Genomic DNA, 17,290 nt, shown 5'->3' on the forward strand with positions numbered 1-17,290 from the left:
ACAAAATTACTCAAGACAGTTACATTGAAAGCTGACTGCAAAGAATTACAAAGCAGTCTCGCTAAACTTGGAGACTGGATAACAAAATGGCAGATGGAATTCAATGTGGTAAGTGCAAAGTAATGCACACTGGAAAACATCTCAAGTATACATTAAAACGGTGTGGCCTAAATTAGCTGTTACCACTCAAGAAAGAGATCATATGTGAATATCCACAAGTCATACTGTACATTTCTCTGAAAACATCCACACAACGTGCAGCGGCAGTGGAAAAAGCTAACTATGTTAGGAACCACTAGGAAAGGGACAGATAAAACAGAAAATACTATAATGCCATTATATAAATCCATGGTACGCCCAAGCCTTGGATACTTTGTGCAGTTCTGATATCCGCATCTCAGAAAAGATATATTGGAATTGAAACAGGTACAGAGAAGGGCAACACAAGTGGGGTAGGAACAGTTTCAATACAAGGAGAGATTAAAGGCTGGACCTGTTAAGTTTAGAAAAGAGGCAGCTAAGGAAGGATACGATAGAGGTCTATAAAATCATTTTCTCTATGCCATTCATGAATAGGGGTGTGTTATTTACCTCTTCACATAACACAAGAACCAAGGGTCACCCAATGAAATGTATAGGCAGCACACACAAAATAGTACTTCACACAACACAGTCAAGCTTGCGGAACTCACTGCTGGGGATATTGTGAAGGCCAACAGTATAATCAGATTAAAAAAAAAAATTAAGTAAGTTCTCAGAGGATAGGTCCCTCATTGGCTACTAGCCATGAGGTCAGGGATGCCACCCTATGCTCTGGGTTGCCCCTAAGCCTCCAACTGCCTGAAATGGGACTGGATGACGGGAGGGTCACTTGAAATGCCTGTTCCATTCATTCCCTCTGAAGCATCTGGCACCAGCCACTGTCAGAAGACAGAACACTGGGCTAGATGAACCACTGGCCTGACCCAGTACAAAATTATTTTCCAACGTACAAATGGCTGTTCACCCATGTTCAGGGTCTGGCACCTCAGCTGTGCAATCAACAGCAACCTCCTCTCCACTGGATGGTAGGTGGACAGAAAGGGAAGTTTGTGCCCAACCATCGAAAGAGACAGACCACTGAAATAGCCTGGCCCTTCTGCTAGAAGGGAGTTAATCTTGCACTGCAATGAGACTCAGGAGGTCAAGAAAAAGACCAACCAGCCACTTGGCAGTGCAGCACCTATTCTAACCAATGGCTAACCTGAAACAGAAACAACTGAAATTGTAGAAAGAAAAGGAGTACTTGTGGCACCTTAGAGACTAACCAATTTATTTGAGCATGAGCTTTCGTGAGCTACAGCTCACTTCATCAGATGTATACCCTGGAAACTGCAGCAGACTTTATATATACACAGAGAATATGAAACAATACCTCCTCCCACCAGTAACTTCTCAACCGCGCAGGAAACCGTAGATGTGGGTTAAACGTACAACTAGATCAAAATAAGTCCTGGGTGTGTGGCGTTTGGAGCAACATAGAGCACTCACAGCTGCAGAATATTGACTGAAATAGTTTAGTAAAATTTCAAAAGTTACATTCGTGAGTTAATAGCACACGGTACCTGCTACAATAGAAGTTACGGTGTCCAGATAACAGTGATGGGGGGGAGGACGGGGAGAAAAAAAGATAGCCTGGCTATCGATTCTCTCATGTCGCAGTGTCTAAACTGTTCCACAAACGTATGTCTGAAAGGAAAACAAGTCAGCAGGTCTCTCTTAAGTAAACCCTATTAGCCAAAGCTCTCTGTACAAAATGTAAAGCAATGTACAGATAGGAACCACTGTCCAAAATGGGAAAGGTTTCCAAATGGAGATTTTCCCAGCACCCAGTAAAAAGACCCCATTGGTGCCGTATTGGATTAACGGCTTATTACAGGTTATTAACACCTCCTGTAACGAATCCAGTACAGGAGACAACAGACTAGACAGACCACAAGTCTGCTCCAGTCTAGGAATCCCCATTTACAGCAAACATACCGGTGTATAAGAAACACCCCTTTACATCAGCAATTGAAGTTAACAGATCTAGAACAGGTAGAATTACACCAATGGCCCACATCAGTGGCGTAGACTATGAGCTGCTGCACAAACCAAGCCACTAACAACCTCCCTTCCTCCACACTTGTGTTTGCCCCATTAAGTCACTCCTATACATTTCCTGCTAGGTCTCATCTTAGCACAGGGCTTGCAGGTTCAGTGCTTTCCTAGGGTTGAAAGCATGGAGAGCGCAGAAATTCCTGATTATAGCCCCTTTGCTTTCAAGTCTCTGCAGGAGAAAGGAGCTTCACAAGCCCTGCCTCTCTCCACACACAAATAAGCACACTACCCTTTTATAACAAGACTCTGGGGTTTTTATTCGGTCTTTTAGTTGTGTATCGTACATTCATTTGCCTTTCCTGGCCTTGATCTTCCTCAGGTAGAATTCTAGTTCCTTGCCTTCCAGAATATAGCCGTCTGCTCGGCCACACTGTCCAGGTCTGGAGGCGATGCAAGCTGCAATGAGAAGTCAGTCATTAGGTCAGGGAAAAAGAAATGGGAGCTACATTGCTACGGACTCTCACATCAGTGTCCATCCAAACAAGCTGGACTCTTTCTTGCCCTCTACTGTCAACCTTTCTTGGCCTCGTCAAACAAAGGCCAGTAACATGTCTTCAAACAAATCATTATGTTAGTGAGCATCTCCCTGAAAGGACCTGCTCAGGCACAGCTGTGGGGCTATGCAAGACTGAGGGGAAAGGTACGCACTAGTGAAGTCCTCTTCAGATTTCCAATTGTCATCGCTCAAATTCAGTAGCAGAACTGGACAGTGTCCTCATCACCAGAAGACTTCAGAATAGCAGGCCACCCATGCACAACGGCAGATAGGTGAAAGGTGTTACTTGTTAAGCCCAAGAAAGCTGCTCACCGCAGAGAGGATGCACAAGCAGCCTTAGGACTTGTCTTCATTAAAGTGCTACAGCAGCACAGTACTGAAGACACTACTAAGCCAACAGGGGAGCCTCTCCCATCGACTTAGCACTGTCTACCCCGGGAGTTAGGTCAGTGTCGATTTTTCACACCCCATAGCAACGTAGTTAGACGATACAGGTCTGTAACGCAGACCTGGCCTTAGGCTTTTCACAACACTGGCAAGTCTTACCAGAGAAAGGCCTATAGAGAATGACCACTAGCCAGGGCTGAGCAATTCCAGGAGCTGAACAAATGTGCCAGCTGAGATGTGGGAAATTTTTCCTTCCCACCGGGGCCAAAATTGCTGGACCCTCCAGAATCCAGACACATGAAAGGAAAGCTGTGGCTAATATCCACTAAAAACATTTTACAACTAGGCTTGGAAGGAGTCGGTTTTTTAAAATCGGTAGATGTCCATTTCACCATATAAGCACAAGCTGATGAAACAAACATTTCCAGCGACAATTACCAACATTTACAGATACTGCTATTTTAGAACTTAAGAGTTTGATTTAAAGATATTTCCCTGGCAGATTTTGACATGTGATGCTCACAATTTGTGTTTTAATAGTTCTAAAGCTTTAACTTTTTGAATCTCAACATCTACGGTCATTAAATAATTACTACTGGCTAACACCCCCATAATTTCCTGCAACGGTGAAAAATTTAAAATAGATAAAAATACTTAAAACAAACACAGATAACTGTCGAAATTATAAAAATCAAATTCTGCCAGGCCTACTTACAACAGATGAACTCCCCCATCACTTTCTATCTGCACCTCTGCATGGCTTTATCAGGCTGACTAATCCAGACAGGATTTTAGAAATACTAAAAAGAATAGTTTCTGCTCTGGCACCTTTTCTTTGTGCCTGTATAGTCCACTGAGTTCTCCCTCCCTGGGGACTCACCAAGCAGCTTTCCCTGCTGGAATTGCTCCTCCAGGATGCTGCTGATCTTGGCGTTTTTCTTCCGCTCGTCATATTTCTTCTGGATCTTCTTTGAACGCTTCTTGTTTAAGATTTCCTCCTCTTCAGGAGTCTGAAACAAAGCCAGAGAAAGGACTGAGAACAGGCTGGGTTTAACTGTCCACCTTTTTGTTGGAAGCCTCCCACTGAATTCCCTTTTTCTGCTCAGTGGCATTATCTCTATATTCCTTCCATGTCTGGAAAGGAGCAGAAATTGTTTATGCAGGAAAAGGCATGATTTTAGAGCACAATACTCAATTGTCATGTCAGAAACTCTTTGTATTTCCAGTACCACTTTGGTGAACACTACAGTGCAATAACCCTGGTTACAGTCCTGGCCCAAAACATGCCTGATCATGTATGGAGAACACAAGGCAGGAGAGGAGGCTACTGACAGTGAATGAGTTTCTGGAAAAGCAATTGTCCCCCATCGTCCAGCAATGACTGCTGTTAGTCATTGTCCACGCACATAGAATAGGCAACCTCTGCTAGCCAAAATGCTTAGATATGAGGCATGAATGCAGCTGCAACACCAACCAGCCTTTGCTGTTAGTTTACAGAGCCAGGGATCAGGCTCCAGAAGGGATGTGCACTACACAGGCATAGGAAACTCTTCCAAAAGGACAAACCGTAGGAAGTCTGAACTACCCTCCTCCCCAAAAATCAACTGAATCTCCCTTCCCGCAACCACACAGACTGGAGTAATGATCTGAATGTGTCTCCAAACAACCAGACAATGTTAACAGGCCAACCTACACCAACTATCCAACAATAAACTGAATAGTCCAAACTTCTGCCCCAAAAAACACATTGCAGGCAGGACCCAAATGCCTACGTAACTGACTAACATATAGGAATCTGCTCTAGAAGCAGAAGCTTGCTCCCTGCAGTGAGGCCCCAACTTGCCCGCTAGTCTTCTTCAGCATCACCAGTTGTCATCGCTCTCCATTCAGTAGCAGAACTGGACAAAGTTATCATCATCAGAAGACCAAGGAAGCTCTAAGGGGCAGATCCCTCCACTAATCTAACACTGCCAAGTGCAAAAGCCATGGCGATGGCTCCGTGGAACAGTGGTTTTAAGGAACCAGCATTCCCTTTGGAATGGCCATGTGGCTCCAAATGAGAACATCTCAAATGGTTAGAGTTGGTCCCGAATGCAATTCTGAAATACTTTGTTCAAAATTGCTAAGAGGCAGAACTGACAGCAGTGACTGGTATTAAGCAAGGCAGGAACACAGTGCAGACTTTGCAATCCCTGCCCAGCAAGCAGACTGGCACGATTCACACAGCATCAAGAACAGATCTCTCAGCCCAGCACGTACCAGTTTAGCACCCTTCTTGCGTCCGAGGGGCAAGGCATAGTGGGCTTCATACCACTGTCGGTATGGGGTGCTGTCAATGAGAACAATGCAGTTCTTCACCAGGGTCTTCGTCCGCACCAGCTCATTGTTAGAAGCATTGTAGACCACATCAATGATTCTGGTCTTGCGGGTGCAGCCTTGGAAAACAAGGGAATTCATTAAACCCCACACAAGCCAGACGAGCTTTTACAATGGATGTATCATCAAAGCAGACAACACAGCATCTTCAGTGCTCAACCCACACCTCTTTGGAAGTTTATCCTTCAACTACTTGGGGAGTCCTTTCGGTACATCCTTTCCTCTCCCAGGGCAGCCTATATGGGTTCCGGAAAGAGACCTGCAAATGGAAAGCTGCACCCGCTCTAAATAAAGCACTAGATAAACTCCAGCATGGTCCCGTGCACCCTCCTCCTCCCCCGGTCTCATCTGTTGAAATCAAACTTCTCATCTGAAAGTTATTACCACACAAGTTGCATAAAAGACAAGTGCAGAGAGTCAAGGCCCAATCCTGTGAATCCTTCCTACCACGGGTAATCGACCCCATGGAAGTGAATGGGACTCCCCCTGCAGCAAGCACTACACTCTGTTTGCAGGATCAAGACTTTACTACGGAATCTGAGCAGCAAGCTGGGTTTCCCACCCCAAAAGGCCTCTAGAGACCACAGGTCACTCCACAGTGGGGTAAAACACCATTTTATGGTAGTCGTTTTGCTTTAATAAGTTTAGCAGTTGCCATCCCCGGGGACTCAAGTCTTTAATTTGTCCACAGGACAAGCACAGCAGCAATGCTGGCTTTCCCCACTGCTCAGCAGTGCTGGCTCATGCCTGTTGGTTAGGGACTGTCTCTAAAGAAAGGGGGGAAGCTCAGTCTTCACAGCCCATTCAATTTTTGGCCTCCCTGCTGAGATTGCTAACAAGGGATTGTGATTTTCATAATACTTCACTACTAACTGGAGAGAGACCATTTCCCCTCTACCTCATGTCAGACAAACCACCTCTCAGTCATCATTAACCTGCACCAGATTTACTATTTATTATTTGTATTACAGAAGCATCCAAAAGAATAGCCAGGATTGGAATCCCCTGGTCTTAGCATGGCACAAGCAAAAGACACTCCTTGCCTCCAAGAGTACTGATGATGGCAGTGTTGGATCATATTAAAGAAGTTCTGTATTAAAATCACAAATTAGTTTGATTCCCCATAGTTTAAATTCCAAGGTATTACTAATTAAGAGGTCTCTTGGTTTTTGGTACTGTTTCTCTCCCACTATGTGTGAAACTTGCAAGCTGCTAATTGTGTTAGTACATTCTAAGACAGAGAGTCTGTTCTCAAAGCAATTCACAGAGAGAGAGCAAAGCAATACTCTAACAACAGAAACAGCACCCAGAGGCTCCCCGCCCTTTTGTTGTATTAACAATTGTGATTAAAATAGAGATAGAGGATGTATGTGGATGGATGCTTGGTGTGGATAATAACTGAATGATCAGGGAGGTGCCAGCCTAAGAATCCAGTGTCCATTGGCTGAAGAAGGTGTCAAGTGGAAATAACCAGAGGACCCCCCGGAGGGCAGACTGGAATCCACCCAACAGCCTCAAGAATGGGAGAACCAAAGAACAAGATAACATCTTGGAGCCGTCAGGAATGTGCTATCTGCTGATTGATTCAGCAACAGCATGAAGCAGCAATTCCCATAGACTGGCATAGGAAGAAATTCCTATAAAAATAGACTCTAAAAAATGAGAACTTTGGGGGGGTCTGATTCTGCAAACCAACTTCCAGGAGCATCAGATGAGCATCTGACAAGGCCCTGCTCCCTCCTCATGTTCAGGCCACCTTGCCAGTGGCTTGGCATGAGCAACTCTAAGGCTGGTAACTATGATAACAACAGTTTCCACGGTATGCATCTGATGAAGTGAGCTGTAGCTCACGAAAGCTCATGCTCAAATAAATTCGTTAGTCTCTAAGGTGCCACAAGTACTCCTTTTCTTTATGATAACAACCTTGCAGAACCTGTGTGTGTGTGTGTGTGTATGAATGAATGAATGTGTGAATAAATATGAGATTGAATGGAACGTTATAACTATAACTAACTGCTTACTAGGATTCTTTCTGTATTCACAATAAATGTGGTATTTTGCCTTTTTCCCTTTAATAAGATCCTGCTGGTTTTTATTTTATTGGTACAACAGCAGTAGCAGGATTACATATCCCCATCCTCTCACTTGAATGCCCGACTCCTTTTCAAAACTCTTCCCCACCCTCCAACCCTTTTGTAGGGCATTCTCCTTCAAAACCACCTGTTCCAGCAAACCATTCTCATCAAGCACCCTCATGCTCTCCATTCTCCTGAACTGTTTTGTCTTGCTTTATTTAGCTAACAAACACTTGGAGACAGGGAGCACATTCTGCTGAAAGCTGTAAATCTAAACCAATCATTTGACAATCATTTGTTTTTAATGTGAAAACTCCATGACAGCTGCCCCCCTCCTGAAACAAGAGCTTCTGTGAGCAATGCACTCAGTGTAACTATGACGTTCCTATCACTATGAGCTTTACAAAGGCCTCCAAACCTTCTAATAAGCCCACCTAAGGTCAAAGTTATCATCATTATTCACACTGCTCCAGAACCAAACACTGTACAGACAACCACATTGCTGAAGATCAGTATCCAAGCTGTTTGTTTGGATCATTCCTCCAGTCCAGCAGTACCACAGATGGTTAGTATCAGGGGGTAGCTGTGTTAGTCTGTATCCACAAAAACAGCAAGGAGTCTGGTGGCACCTTAAAGATGAACAGATTTATTTGAGCATAAGCTTTCATGGGTAAAAACCCCACTTCTTCAGATGCATGGAGTGGAAAGTCTTGTGAGGTAACTCCCTTCTCTTCATGCGTTAGTCTATGTCTGCATCCGTAATTTTCACTCCATGCATCTGAAGAAGTGGGGTTTTTAAGTCTTTAAGGTGCCACCGAACTCCTTGTTGTTTTCACGGATGGCTGACACAGCGAGAAAAAGACTGAGTTGCTTTCTAGATGCGAGGGGCCCGCATTCTCATCTTTCTACTTACATTCAGAGCCCCAAGAGAAGTTGCCAACGTCCAAGCGCAGAGCACGATATTTCTTGTTACCACCACGAACCCTCACTGTGTGAATCCGGCGCGGGCCAATCTGTAACAACAACAAAAACATAGCTGCTAACAATATCCTAGGGGAGAGCAGACCTTGAGTTTCAGGCTGAAAGGCAATAAGGTCAGTGTAACTATGACAGATCCTAGCATCGGCAGGTGCAGTAATTGCGACCGAAACGGTCCATAGTACCCACCTAAGGTGAAGTTCTCATCACTCCAATTGCCTCCTAAACCAGTAACACTCTGAACTAATGTAATGCTGAAATCCCAGGGGGGGGAGAAGAGAGGGAGGGAGAGATAAGGAAATGCCACTGCTCAGAAGAGCACAGGCAGAAATTAGAGTACTGACTGATAAAGCAGTGCATTTTCACAAGTCCTTATCACTGCAGTATGAAGCCAGAAACTAACACAGCATTTTCTAAGCTGGCCAGGGCAGCACCATCCAGTTATCCCCAACGTCCAAATCCCCCACCTTGGTGTTGGCGGGCGGTCGCCCCAACTCATACTTCCTCTTCTTGTGGTAGGGCTTCCTTTTGCCCCCAGTCTTGCGACGCTTGTGCCAGTTGTCCCTAGAGATACCTGGGTTAAACCAAAGAGCAGCAGGTCAGAGAGGCAGATGAGCCCACCCAAGTGTACAACAGCAACGCTCCGAGTACTCAGCTCTCCAAGGTTCATTTCCACACGGTGCATTCGGTCTAATGCAGCAAGTAGAGAAGCTTCATCACGGATACTCAGAGCCCCCCCATCCCCGAAGCGTTCAGCAAAGCCAGCGCACGGCACGAAAGGAAACGGTCCCTCCCAGACTAGGGCGCTTTGCGATCACAAGCCCTGCACCCCAGCCCGCGCCACAACGCCCGGCCGACGGGCTCACACCCACCTGGGCCCAGGGCGGGTCAGGCTGCGCCCAGGCCTCGTGCCCGCTGCAGGGCCCCCAGCCGGCTGGGCGGGGGGGCAGGCGACGGAGGCTGCCGACCCGCAAGGCCCCCGCAGCCGGAGGAAGGGGGGGAGCTCTGGCGCCGCAGCCCACCCCACCCGCAGGAGGCGGCGGCAGCGGCGGGCCCGCCCCAGCCCGCGCCGCACGGGACCCCGGCATCCCGCCTCCTCCCGCCCCGCAGCGGCCGCAGCCGCCCACGAGCGCGGGCCCCGCGGGCCCCGCAGGCCCCTCGCGCCGCGCCCGGCCCCGCGCCGCCGGCCCCGCGGGCGGATGGCGGCGGATGGCGGCGGGCCCGGAGCCGCAGCCCTACTCACCCATCCCGAGCGGCGCCGGCTGCAAAGAGGGGCCGCAGAGGCTCACGGGGCGGTTTGTGGGGCCGAGATCGCGCGAGACCGGTACGTCATACCGCCGCGCCCGGGAGTGCCGCTGGCCGACGACATCCCACGGCGACCCACGCGCGTGACGCCGGCGCGCTGGCCCGGGGGCTACGTAGGTTCCGGGGCGGGCGGAAGCGGTGGCCGCGGTTACTCCCCCAGCCCCCGTTCTAGGCCCCGGGCAGGCCGCGCTCCCCCAGGCCCGGACCCCCCAGGCCCGGGCGGAGGGACCCGCCGAGCTCCCCGGGCCAGGGCCTGACCCTGGGAGCTGGAGCTGCCCCTTGCCCACGGTGCGGGGCGCGGCTCCTTCCGGGACCCCCCCCCCCCATAACTGCCCCTTCGACAGACCCTAGGGCCTGGGAACAGCCCCTTCCCCTGGCAACTGCTGCAGGGACCGTCCAGCCCCAGCTCAGCCTTGGGAACAGCCCCCGGGCCAGGCCCTGCGCCCCGCTAGGCCGTGAGAACAGCCCCATGCCCAGGCATTGCCCCCCAGGCCTTGGTAGCCACCCTGCGAAGTGCCCCAGGAACAGCCCCTGCTCGGGGATGTCGCTGCACCCCCCCCAGGGGAACGCCTGCTGATAGCCTGCCACGCTCCCGCCCCGAGCAAAAGTCTCACGCCCTCGCTGGAGGGTCCTAGACTCCAACAGCAGTAACAGCCAAGGGGGTGTGTGGCCCTAGCTCAGGGAGTGAGGGGTGAGCCTGTGGGGGCATGCTGTCTGGCGGGATCTGTGTTGCTTTTAAACAAATTGAAGGTGAAATGTTCTTTGTAATCCCCCCTCTTTTCTGATCTAGCACTTCACATGAGAGGCTCATGGGAAAGTGGCTAAGAGGCCTGTGTGACCTGGGTTGTAGAACAGAGTGAAATAGGCTGAAGGAACTGGACTTGTTTAGTCTGCAGAAGAGAAGAGTGAGGGGGGATTTGATAGCTGCTTTCAGCTACCTGAAAGGGGGTTCCAGAGAGGATGGAGCTCGGCTGTTCTCAGTGGTACCAGATGACAGAACAAGGAGTAATGGTCTCAAGTTGCAGTGGGATGTTGCAGTGGGGGAGGATTAGGTTGGATATTAGGAAAAACTTTTTCACTAGAAGGGTGGTGAAGCACTGGAATGCGTTACCTAGGGAGGTGGTGGAATCTGCTTCCTTAGAAGTTTTTAAGGCCTGGCTTGACAAAGCCCTGGCTGGGATAATTTAGTTGGGGATTGGTCCTGCTTTGAGCAGAGGGTTGGACTAGATGACCTCCTGAGGTCTCTTCCAACCCTGATATTCTATAATTCTATGCCCTGAAAGGCATGTCCTGGTTTCAGTTTATATGGAGTTGATGTCATATCCGTTTGATGTCAAAAGAAATCACGAATTAAGCATCTGGCCTTTAGTGTGTCCATATACGCTCCTAACCTTTGATTGTCCTGTATTTATTGGGAAAAATGGAGCTGCGATCTTCCAACCCCATTCAAATTCTCTCCAGGCTTGGAAACATGCTCTTTCCTCAACAATTCTAGCTGTAGGTTAGTTACCTAAACTAAGCCCTGGTCTACACTAGGACTTCGGGTCGAATTTAGCAGCGTTAAATCGATGTAAACCTGCACCCGTCCACACGATGAAGCCCTTTATTTTGACTTAAAGGGCTCTTAAAATCAATTTCCTTACTCCACCCCTGACAAGTGGATTAGTGCTTAAATCGGCCTTGCCGGGTCGAAATTGGGGTACTGTGGACACAATTCGACGGTATTGGCCTCCGGGAGCTATCCCAGAGTGCTCCATTGTGGCTGCTCTGGACAGCACTCTCAACTCAGATGCATGATTGTTTGCCGTTGCTCTGACGCAGGGAGGGGCGACTGACGACACGGTTTACAGGATTGGCTTACAGGGAGCTAAAATCAACAAAGGGGGTGGCTTTACATCAAGGAGTATTTCAGGCAGGACTTCACGGAGGGTTCCAATAAGAAATGGTGCACCTAAGTTATTGTTCTTAGTGGAACAAGGAGGTTAGTCTGGCCTCTGATTGATATGTGGCTAGATTTACCTCGCTGCACCTTCTCTGTGAGTGACTGCAGTGTGACCTAGAGGAATGAGTCCCCTAGACGGGGGGTGGGTTTGCAAATGAGTACAAAACAAATCTGGTCTATTTCTTGTTCTGATCTACTCCATCTATCTTTTACATCTTTGGCTGGCAGCAGACAGTGCAGAAGGACTGCATGCCATCCACATCTCAGGGCTGCTCGGCAGAAGATGGTACAATAGGACTGCTAGCCATCCTCATCTCTTGCCTGCCCAGCAGAAGGTGATGCAATAGGACTGCTAGCAATCCGTATCACCTGCCTGCTCACCATAAGATGGTTCAATAGGACTGACTGCAGGACTAAAGAGAATGACCTGATCAAGTCACTCCAAATTTAGTCCCTGCGCCCATGTCTGCCCAGGTGCTCCTGATCGACCTCACATAGGCAACCAGGAGCACCTTGGACATTACAATGACAGCTACCAGTCCTATTGCACCGTCTGCTGCCACAAGGCAATGGGTTGCTGCTGCTGTGTAGCAATGCCGTACCACGTCTGCCAGCACCCAGGAGACATACGGTGACGGTGAGCTGAGCGGGCTCCAGGCTTGCTGTGGTATGGCGTCTGCACAGGTAACTCAGGAAAAAAGGCGCGAAACGATTGTCTGCCCTTGCTTTCAAGGAGGGAGGGAGGGAACGGGGGCCTGATGATATGTAGCCAGAACCACTTGTGACAATGTTTTAGCCCCATCAGGCATTGGGATCTCAACCCAGAATTCCAATGGGCGGCGGAGACTGCAGGAACTGTGGGATAGCTACCCACAGTGCAACGCTCCGGAAGTCGACTCTAGGCTCGGTACTGTGGAAGCTCTCTGCTGAGTTAATGCACTTAATGCACTTAGAGCATTTTCTGTGGGGACACACACACTCGAATATATAAAACCGATTTCTAAAAAACCAACTTCTATAAATTCGACCTAATTTCATAGTGTAGACATACCCTATGTGCTTTTGACTGCTCTGTTAATTAGAGCTCAGGCTGCTGACTTCTTTGTTGCTTTTCTGTCCTTTCCTGGACTTTTGGAGCTGGTCTGCTCTCTACTTTACCTTTGTGGGGCTTGGACCAGTTCCTTATTTTGCCCTAAGGAGAGCTGGTTGGTTGATCTGCCTCTTGTCCTGCTTGCAGCTTTTTGCCTGTTCCTCATTCTTGGGCTCTTCCTGCTCTGACGGGAGGATGGTTTGTCAAAAACATCTGTCTCACCTGGTCCCCTCATCCAACGTGCAGGTTCACCCCCTGCCCTGGGTTGCTTTGGCTTTTTCTGTCCTTTCCTTTGGCAGCAACCCTGTCTGTGCTACCGAGACTAGGCTGGCACAACCCCATGGTGGAGGAGGCCCACCACTTCCCCGAATGTCCTTAGCTACGCTGGGGGTTAGGTCAGTGTAGCAATGTCGCCGAGGAGCGGGTTTCCCTTTTACACACCTCTGACGAACGGAGCTGTTTTGACTTAACTGTTCAGCACGCACCAACCCTCAGGCCTCGTCTGCACGGGGAACGTAAGTCACGCTGCTACATCTGTGCGGACTGTGGACAGAAGAATTCTTCTGTCTACCTAGCTCCCACCTTTTGGGGAGGTGGGTGGTCTACGCTAACAAGAAAAACCCTCTCCAGGAGCCTTCTCCAGGAACAGTGGCCTTCCATTTGGGAAGTTTTTGCTGATTAAAAAAAGAGAAATAGTTTAACTGCGTTTCTCTGTGACCAAGGTTGACTTTTTATTGCTTCCCTTGTGTCTCCTTAGAGCAGTTGTCGTTGACATAGATTTCAGAAAAGAAAAACCCTCTCCAGGACCTCAGCAGGCCACCAAGCCTGCCTGGTTTGCGGATGGGGGGGAGGGTTACAACAAAAAATGGCAGTCTCACGGCAGCAGAGAACTCTCCCCCTGCCATCAGTAAGGGTTGCCTCACAGTCACTGACCCCACGAGCAGGCAGCAGCTAGCCAAGGAGACATGCCACTGCTCTGCCCTTCCACATTAGCATTTCAGGGAGCATGGCAAAATGGAAGGCAGAACATGGGGGGGGGCAATCTCCCTGGACACTCAATAACAGACTTAAAAGTGGCCATTCTTCAACAAAAAAAACTTAAAAAACAGATTTCAATGAGAACCTGCAGAACTGGAATTAATTTGCAAACTTGACACCATCAAATTAGGCCTGAATAAAGAATGGGAGTGGCTGGGTCACTACAAAAAATAATTTGCCCTCTGTTGATACTCATACCTTCTTGTCAACTGTTGGGTATGGGCCACATCCACCATGATTGAATCAGCCTCCTTAGCACTGACCCCCCTCACTGGCTAAGTCAACTCCCTTCTTTTCATGTGCTCTATATTTATACCTGCCTATTTTTTTCCCCACTCCATGCATCTAATGAAGTGGGTTCTAGCCCACAAAAGCTTATGCCCAAATAAATGTGAGAGTCTCTAAGGTGCCACAAGGACTCCTCGTTGTTTTTATTGTCTTGTATGAAATTTTAGTTTGTACTGACTTCTCTAGTGCTTTTCATGTAGCCTGTGCCTCGGGCGGTGCGGGTGGGCTCGGGGCTGGTCACTCCTGTTTGCCTGCAGGAAAGGGCCGGTACAAGAGCTGCTAAGCTGCCCTGGGTGAGCTGGGGGGAGATTGGTGAATTTGGGGGGTAGGGAATCCCTGCCTGTTGGCCAGGGGCTTCCCTTCCAGCTTCTGAGCATTGGTCTCGCCGCTCAGGGCAACTGCATGGCTCCTGTTCTGGGGCTGAGCTTTCCCTTCTCCTGCTCCCAGGCTGGAGCAGCTGCTCCCCTGTGAGCCCATGGCACCCTGCCCAGAGTTCCCAGGCAAGCTCCAGCCAGCCCGCCCTTGTGAGGAAGTTTCACCCACCTTTGGACGCCCGCTGCCCCCAGTCTCCAAGAGGTTCACCTGGTGGTCCTCCAAGCAATGCTTGGGGGGATGCAGGGGAGCAAGAGCACCCAGGTGGGGGACGGACCCTTGGACACCCGACTGCCCTCCCAGTCCCCTCTCGCCACACACTGAGGGGACTTGGTGGCGTCAAAGTACAAACTGTGCAAGGCAGATGACTTGATTCATGGATACGAGTGTCTGCTTGTGCCTAGTGTAGCAACTCTGTGAAGGCCCAGAGTTACTCCATTTCTCTTTGCAGGTTAATTCGGGATATTCTGATCAGTGTGGCCAAGGTACCTGCGGAGGTGGTTGTAGATGCAATTCTAGTTAAAGGCTGACGTAAAGAAATGACTCGTCTTGCAAAGCAGTTGATAGAAACTTGCAGTCTGTCCTGGTCAGAGGAAACATGCATTTTACATGGCAATTTCCAAATATGATTTGTTTCTCCCCTAATAATGAGACTGAAGAGAATGTTTTCTGTAATAGCACATTCCACTCCTCCGGGCAGTTACTTACTGGAAGGACAAAACAGTGTATTCTGAAGCCTGAATGAAGCAGGTCAACTCAGTGTAGAGTAGATATTGCCCTCTCGGTCAGTGTTACAATTTACAACCACCTCTGACTATTCCATGAACTCCGCACTCAGCAATGACTTGTCATAGCTGGTGATCATAGTTCTTGCTTCTTTTCAGCCGCTAGTAGTGAAGCTATGCCTGTTCCAAAGTGGGTGGATAGTTTTTGTGGGGGAAAGGTAGCAGTTTCCCTAGCAGCAGCTCCAATCCCCAAATACCAGCTGCATTCAGAGAGGATTTTCTTTGTCATGTCTAAGCACCACAGACAATAAATAATTGGCATTCCCATGCTGCGTTACGCACTAAGAGGTTTTTACTTGGTTGTGTAGAAAGTATAAAGCCAGGTAATAATAAAGCTGGAGAAACACAGCCTTCTTTATGCTATTTCGCTTCACTACACCAAGTAAAATTTAATCCCCAGTAAAAAGCAGCTCAGTGACATTAATGGGCATTTTTGCCCTCGAACATTTGTGAGAAAACTGCTAATTGTCTCCCCAGGAGTTTCCTTTTGTATATGTAAAGTCCAGGTTATTAAATCCCTTGAGCTGTGATGCCAAACTCTGAAGATGTTTGAGAATCTTTAGTTATTTTATACTAGAAAATGCTGTTAAAATATGCCTAACAATACAGGTTATTATAAATGGCCGTACTCATTACAACTACCATTTGGGCTGCTAAATACATAGACGTTTGTCTATCTCAGCAGTTCTCAAACTGTGGGTCTGGACCACTGTTCCCTCTAAGCTGTGCGTGTGTGCGCACGCACCCAGATCCTAAACCCCATGCACACGGCGAAACACTGCGCACACAAACATTTGCACAGAACTTTTTTTTTGCACATGCCTGTCAAAAATTAGAGGGAACACTGGTCGAGACCCCAAAGTGGATCACAAGCCTGTTTTAATGGGGTCACCAGGGCTGTCGTTAGACTTGTGGGGGTCCAGGGCTGAAGCCTGAGCCCCACAGCCACTCCTTTTCTGAGCTGAAGCTGGTCCACCATACAAGATATTACCTCCCCAACCTGGTCTCTCTAATATCCTGGATTGCTGGGACTGGACCCAGCTACAACTGCACTGCATGCAAGAATCTGAAGTGTTATTGAAATCAGGTTACAAGAGGCTGAAGTGCCAGACTCCACCAGGGCTGCTGCTTTTTTTGCTGCTCAGCCCTTTCTTAGCTGCTTAGTGGTTTTATATATTCGAGTGTGTGTCCCCCCACAGAAAATGCTCTAAGTCCATTAAATGCATTAATTCGGCGGAGTGCTTCCACAGTACTGAGCCTAGAGTCGACTTCCGGAGTGTTGCATTGTGGGTAGCTATCCCACAGTTCCCGCAGTCTCCGCTGCCCATTGGAATTCTGGGTTGAGATCCCAATGCCTGATGGGGCTAAAACATTGTCACAGGTGGTTCTGGCTACATATCGTCAGGCCCCCGTTCCCTCCCTCCGTGAAAGCAAGGGCAGACAATCGTTTCACGCCTTTTTTCCTGAGTTACCCGTGCAGATGCCATACCACGGCAAGCATGGAGCCCGCTCAGCTCACCGTCACCGTATGTCTCCTGGGTGCTGGCAGACGTGGTACTGCATTGCTACACAGCAGCAGCAACCCATTGCCTTGTGGCAGCAGAGGGTGCAATAGGACTGGTAGCGTTCGTCGTCATGTCTGAGGTGCTCCTGGTTGCCTATGTGAGGTTGATCAGGAGCAGCCGGCCAGACATGGGCGCAGGGACTAAATTTGGAGTGACTTGATCAGGTCATTCTCTTTAGTCCTGCAGTCAGTCCTATTGAACCATCTTATGGTGAGTAGGCAGGCGATACGGATGGCTAGCAGTCCTATTGCATAATCTTCTGCTGGGCTGGCAAGAGATGAGGATGTCTAGCAGTCCTATTGTACCATCTTCTGCCGAGCAGCCCTGAGATGTGGATGGCATGCAGTCCTTCTGTACCGTCTGCTGCCAGCCAAAGATGTAAAAGATAGATGGAGTGGATCAAAACAAGAAATAGACCAGATTTGTTTTGTACTCATTTGCAAACCCGCCCCCC

General features: G+C 48.8%; 1 protein-coding gene and 5 non-coding genes across 6 annotated transcripts; all 6 read right to left on the bottom strand.

The window, feature by feature from the left end:
- Positions 1-1,087: 1,087 nt before the first annotated feature.
- On the bottom strand, positions 1,088-1,219 carry LOC144269666 (small nucleolar RNA SNORA35). Its single transcript, XR_013346978.1, has one exon. It is a non-coding gene; the product is annotated as a small nucleolar RNA SNORA35 (small nucleolar RNA).
- Positions 1,220-2,370: 1,151 nt separating this feature from the next.
- RPS8 (ribosomal protein S8) lies at positions 2,371-9,850 on the bottom strand. The gene is made up of 6 exons (XM_077824467.1): positions 9,695-9,850; positions 8,919-9,025; positions 8,387-8,486; positions 5,282-5,457; positions 3,903-4,032; positions 2,371-2,535 (listed from the first exon to the last, which is right to left on the bottom strand). The coding sequence occupies exons 1-6, from the start codon at positions 9,696-9,698 to the stop codon at positions 2,426-2,428; spliced, it is 627 nt and encodes a 208-aa protein (XP_077680593.1). The 5' UTR covers positions 9,699-9,850; the 3' UTR covers positions 2,371-2,425.
- Positions 2,797-2,867, bottom strand: LOC144269717 (small nucleolar RNA SNORD38). The gene has a single exon (XR_013347022.1). It is a non-coding gene; the product is annotated as a small nucleolar RNA SNORD38 (small nucleolar RNA).
- Positions 4,874-4,946, bottom strand: LOC144269716 (small nucleolar RNA SNORD38). Its single transcript, XR_013347021.1, has one exon. It is a non-coding gene; the product is annotated as a small nucleolar RNA SNORD38 (small nucleolar RNA).
- On the bottom strand, positions 8,563-8,668 carry LOC144269718 (small nucleolar RNA SNORD46). Its single transcript, XR_013347023.1, has one exon. It is a non-coding gene; the product is annotated as a small nucleolar RNA SNORD46 (small nucleolar RNA).
- Positions 9,096-9,180, bottom strand: LOC144269715 (small nucleolar RNA SNORD55/SNORD39). Its single transcript, XR_013347020.1, has one exon. It is a non-coding gene; the product is annotated as a small nucleolar RNA SNORD55/SNORD39 (small nucleolar RNA).
- Positions 9,851-17,290: the final 7,440 nt, after the last annotated feature.

The sequence above is a fragment of the Eretmochelys imbricata genome, chromosome 8, assembly GCF_965152235.1.
Source record: "Eretmochelys imbricata isolate rEreImb1 chromosome 8, rEreImb1.hap1, whole genome shotgun sequence".
In the NCBI taxonomy this organism is placed as follows: Eukaryota; Metazoa; Chordata; order Testudines; family Cheloniidae; genus Eretmochelys; species Eretmochelys imbricata.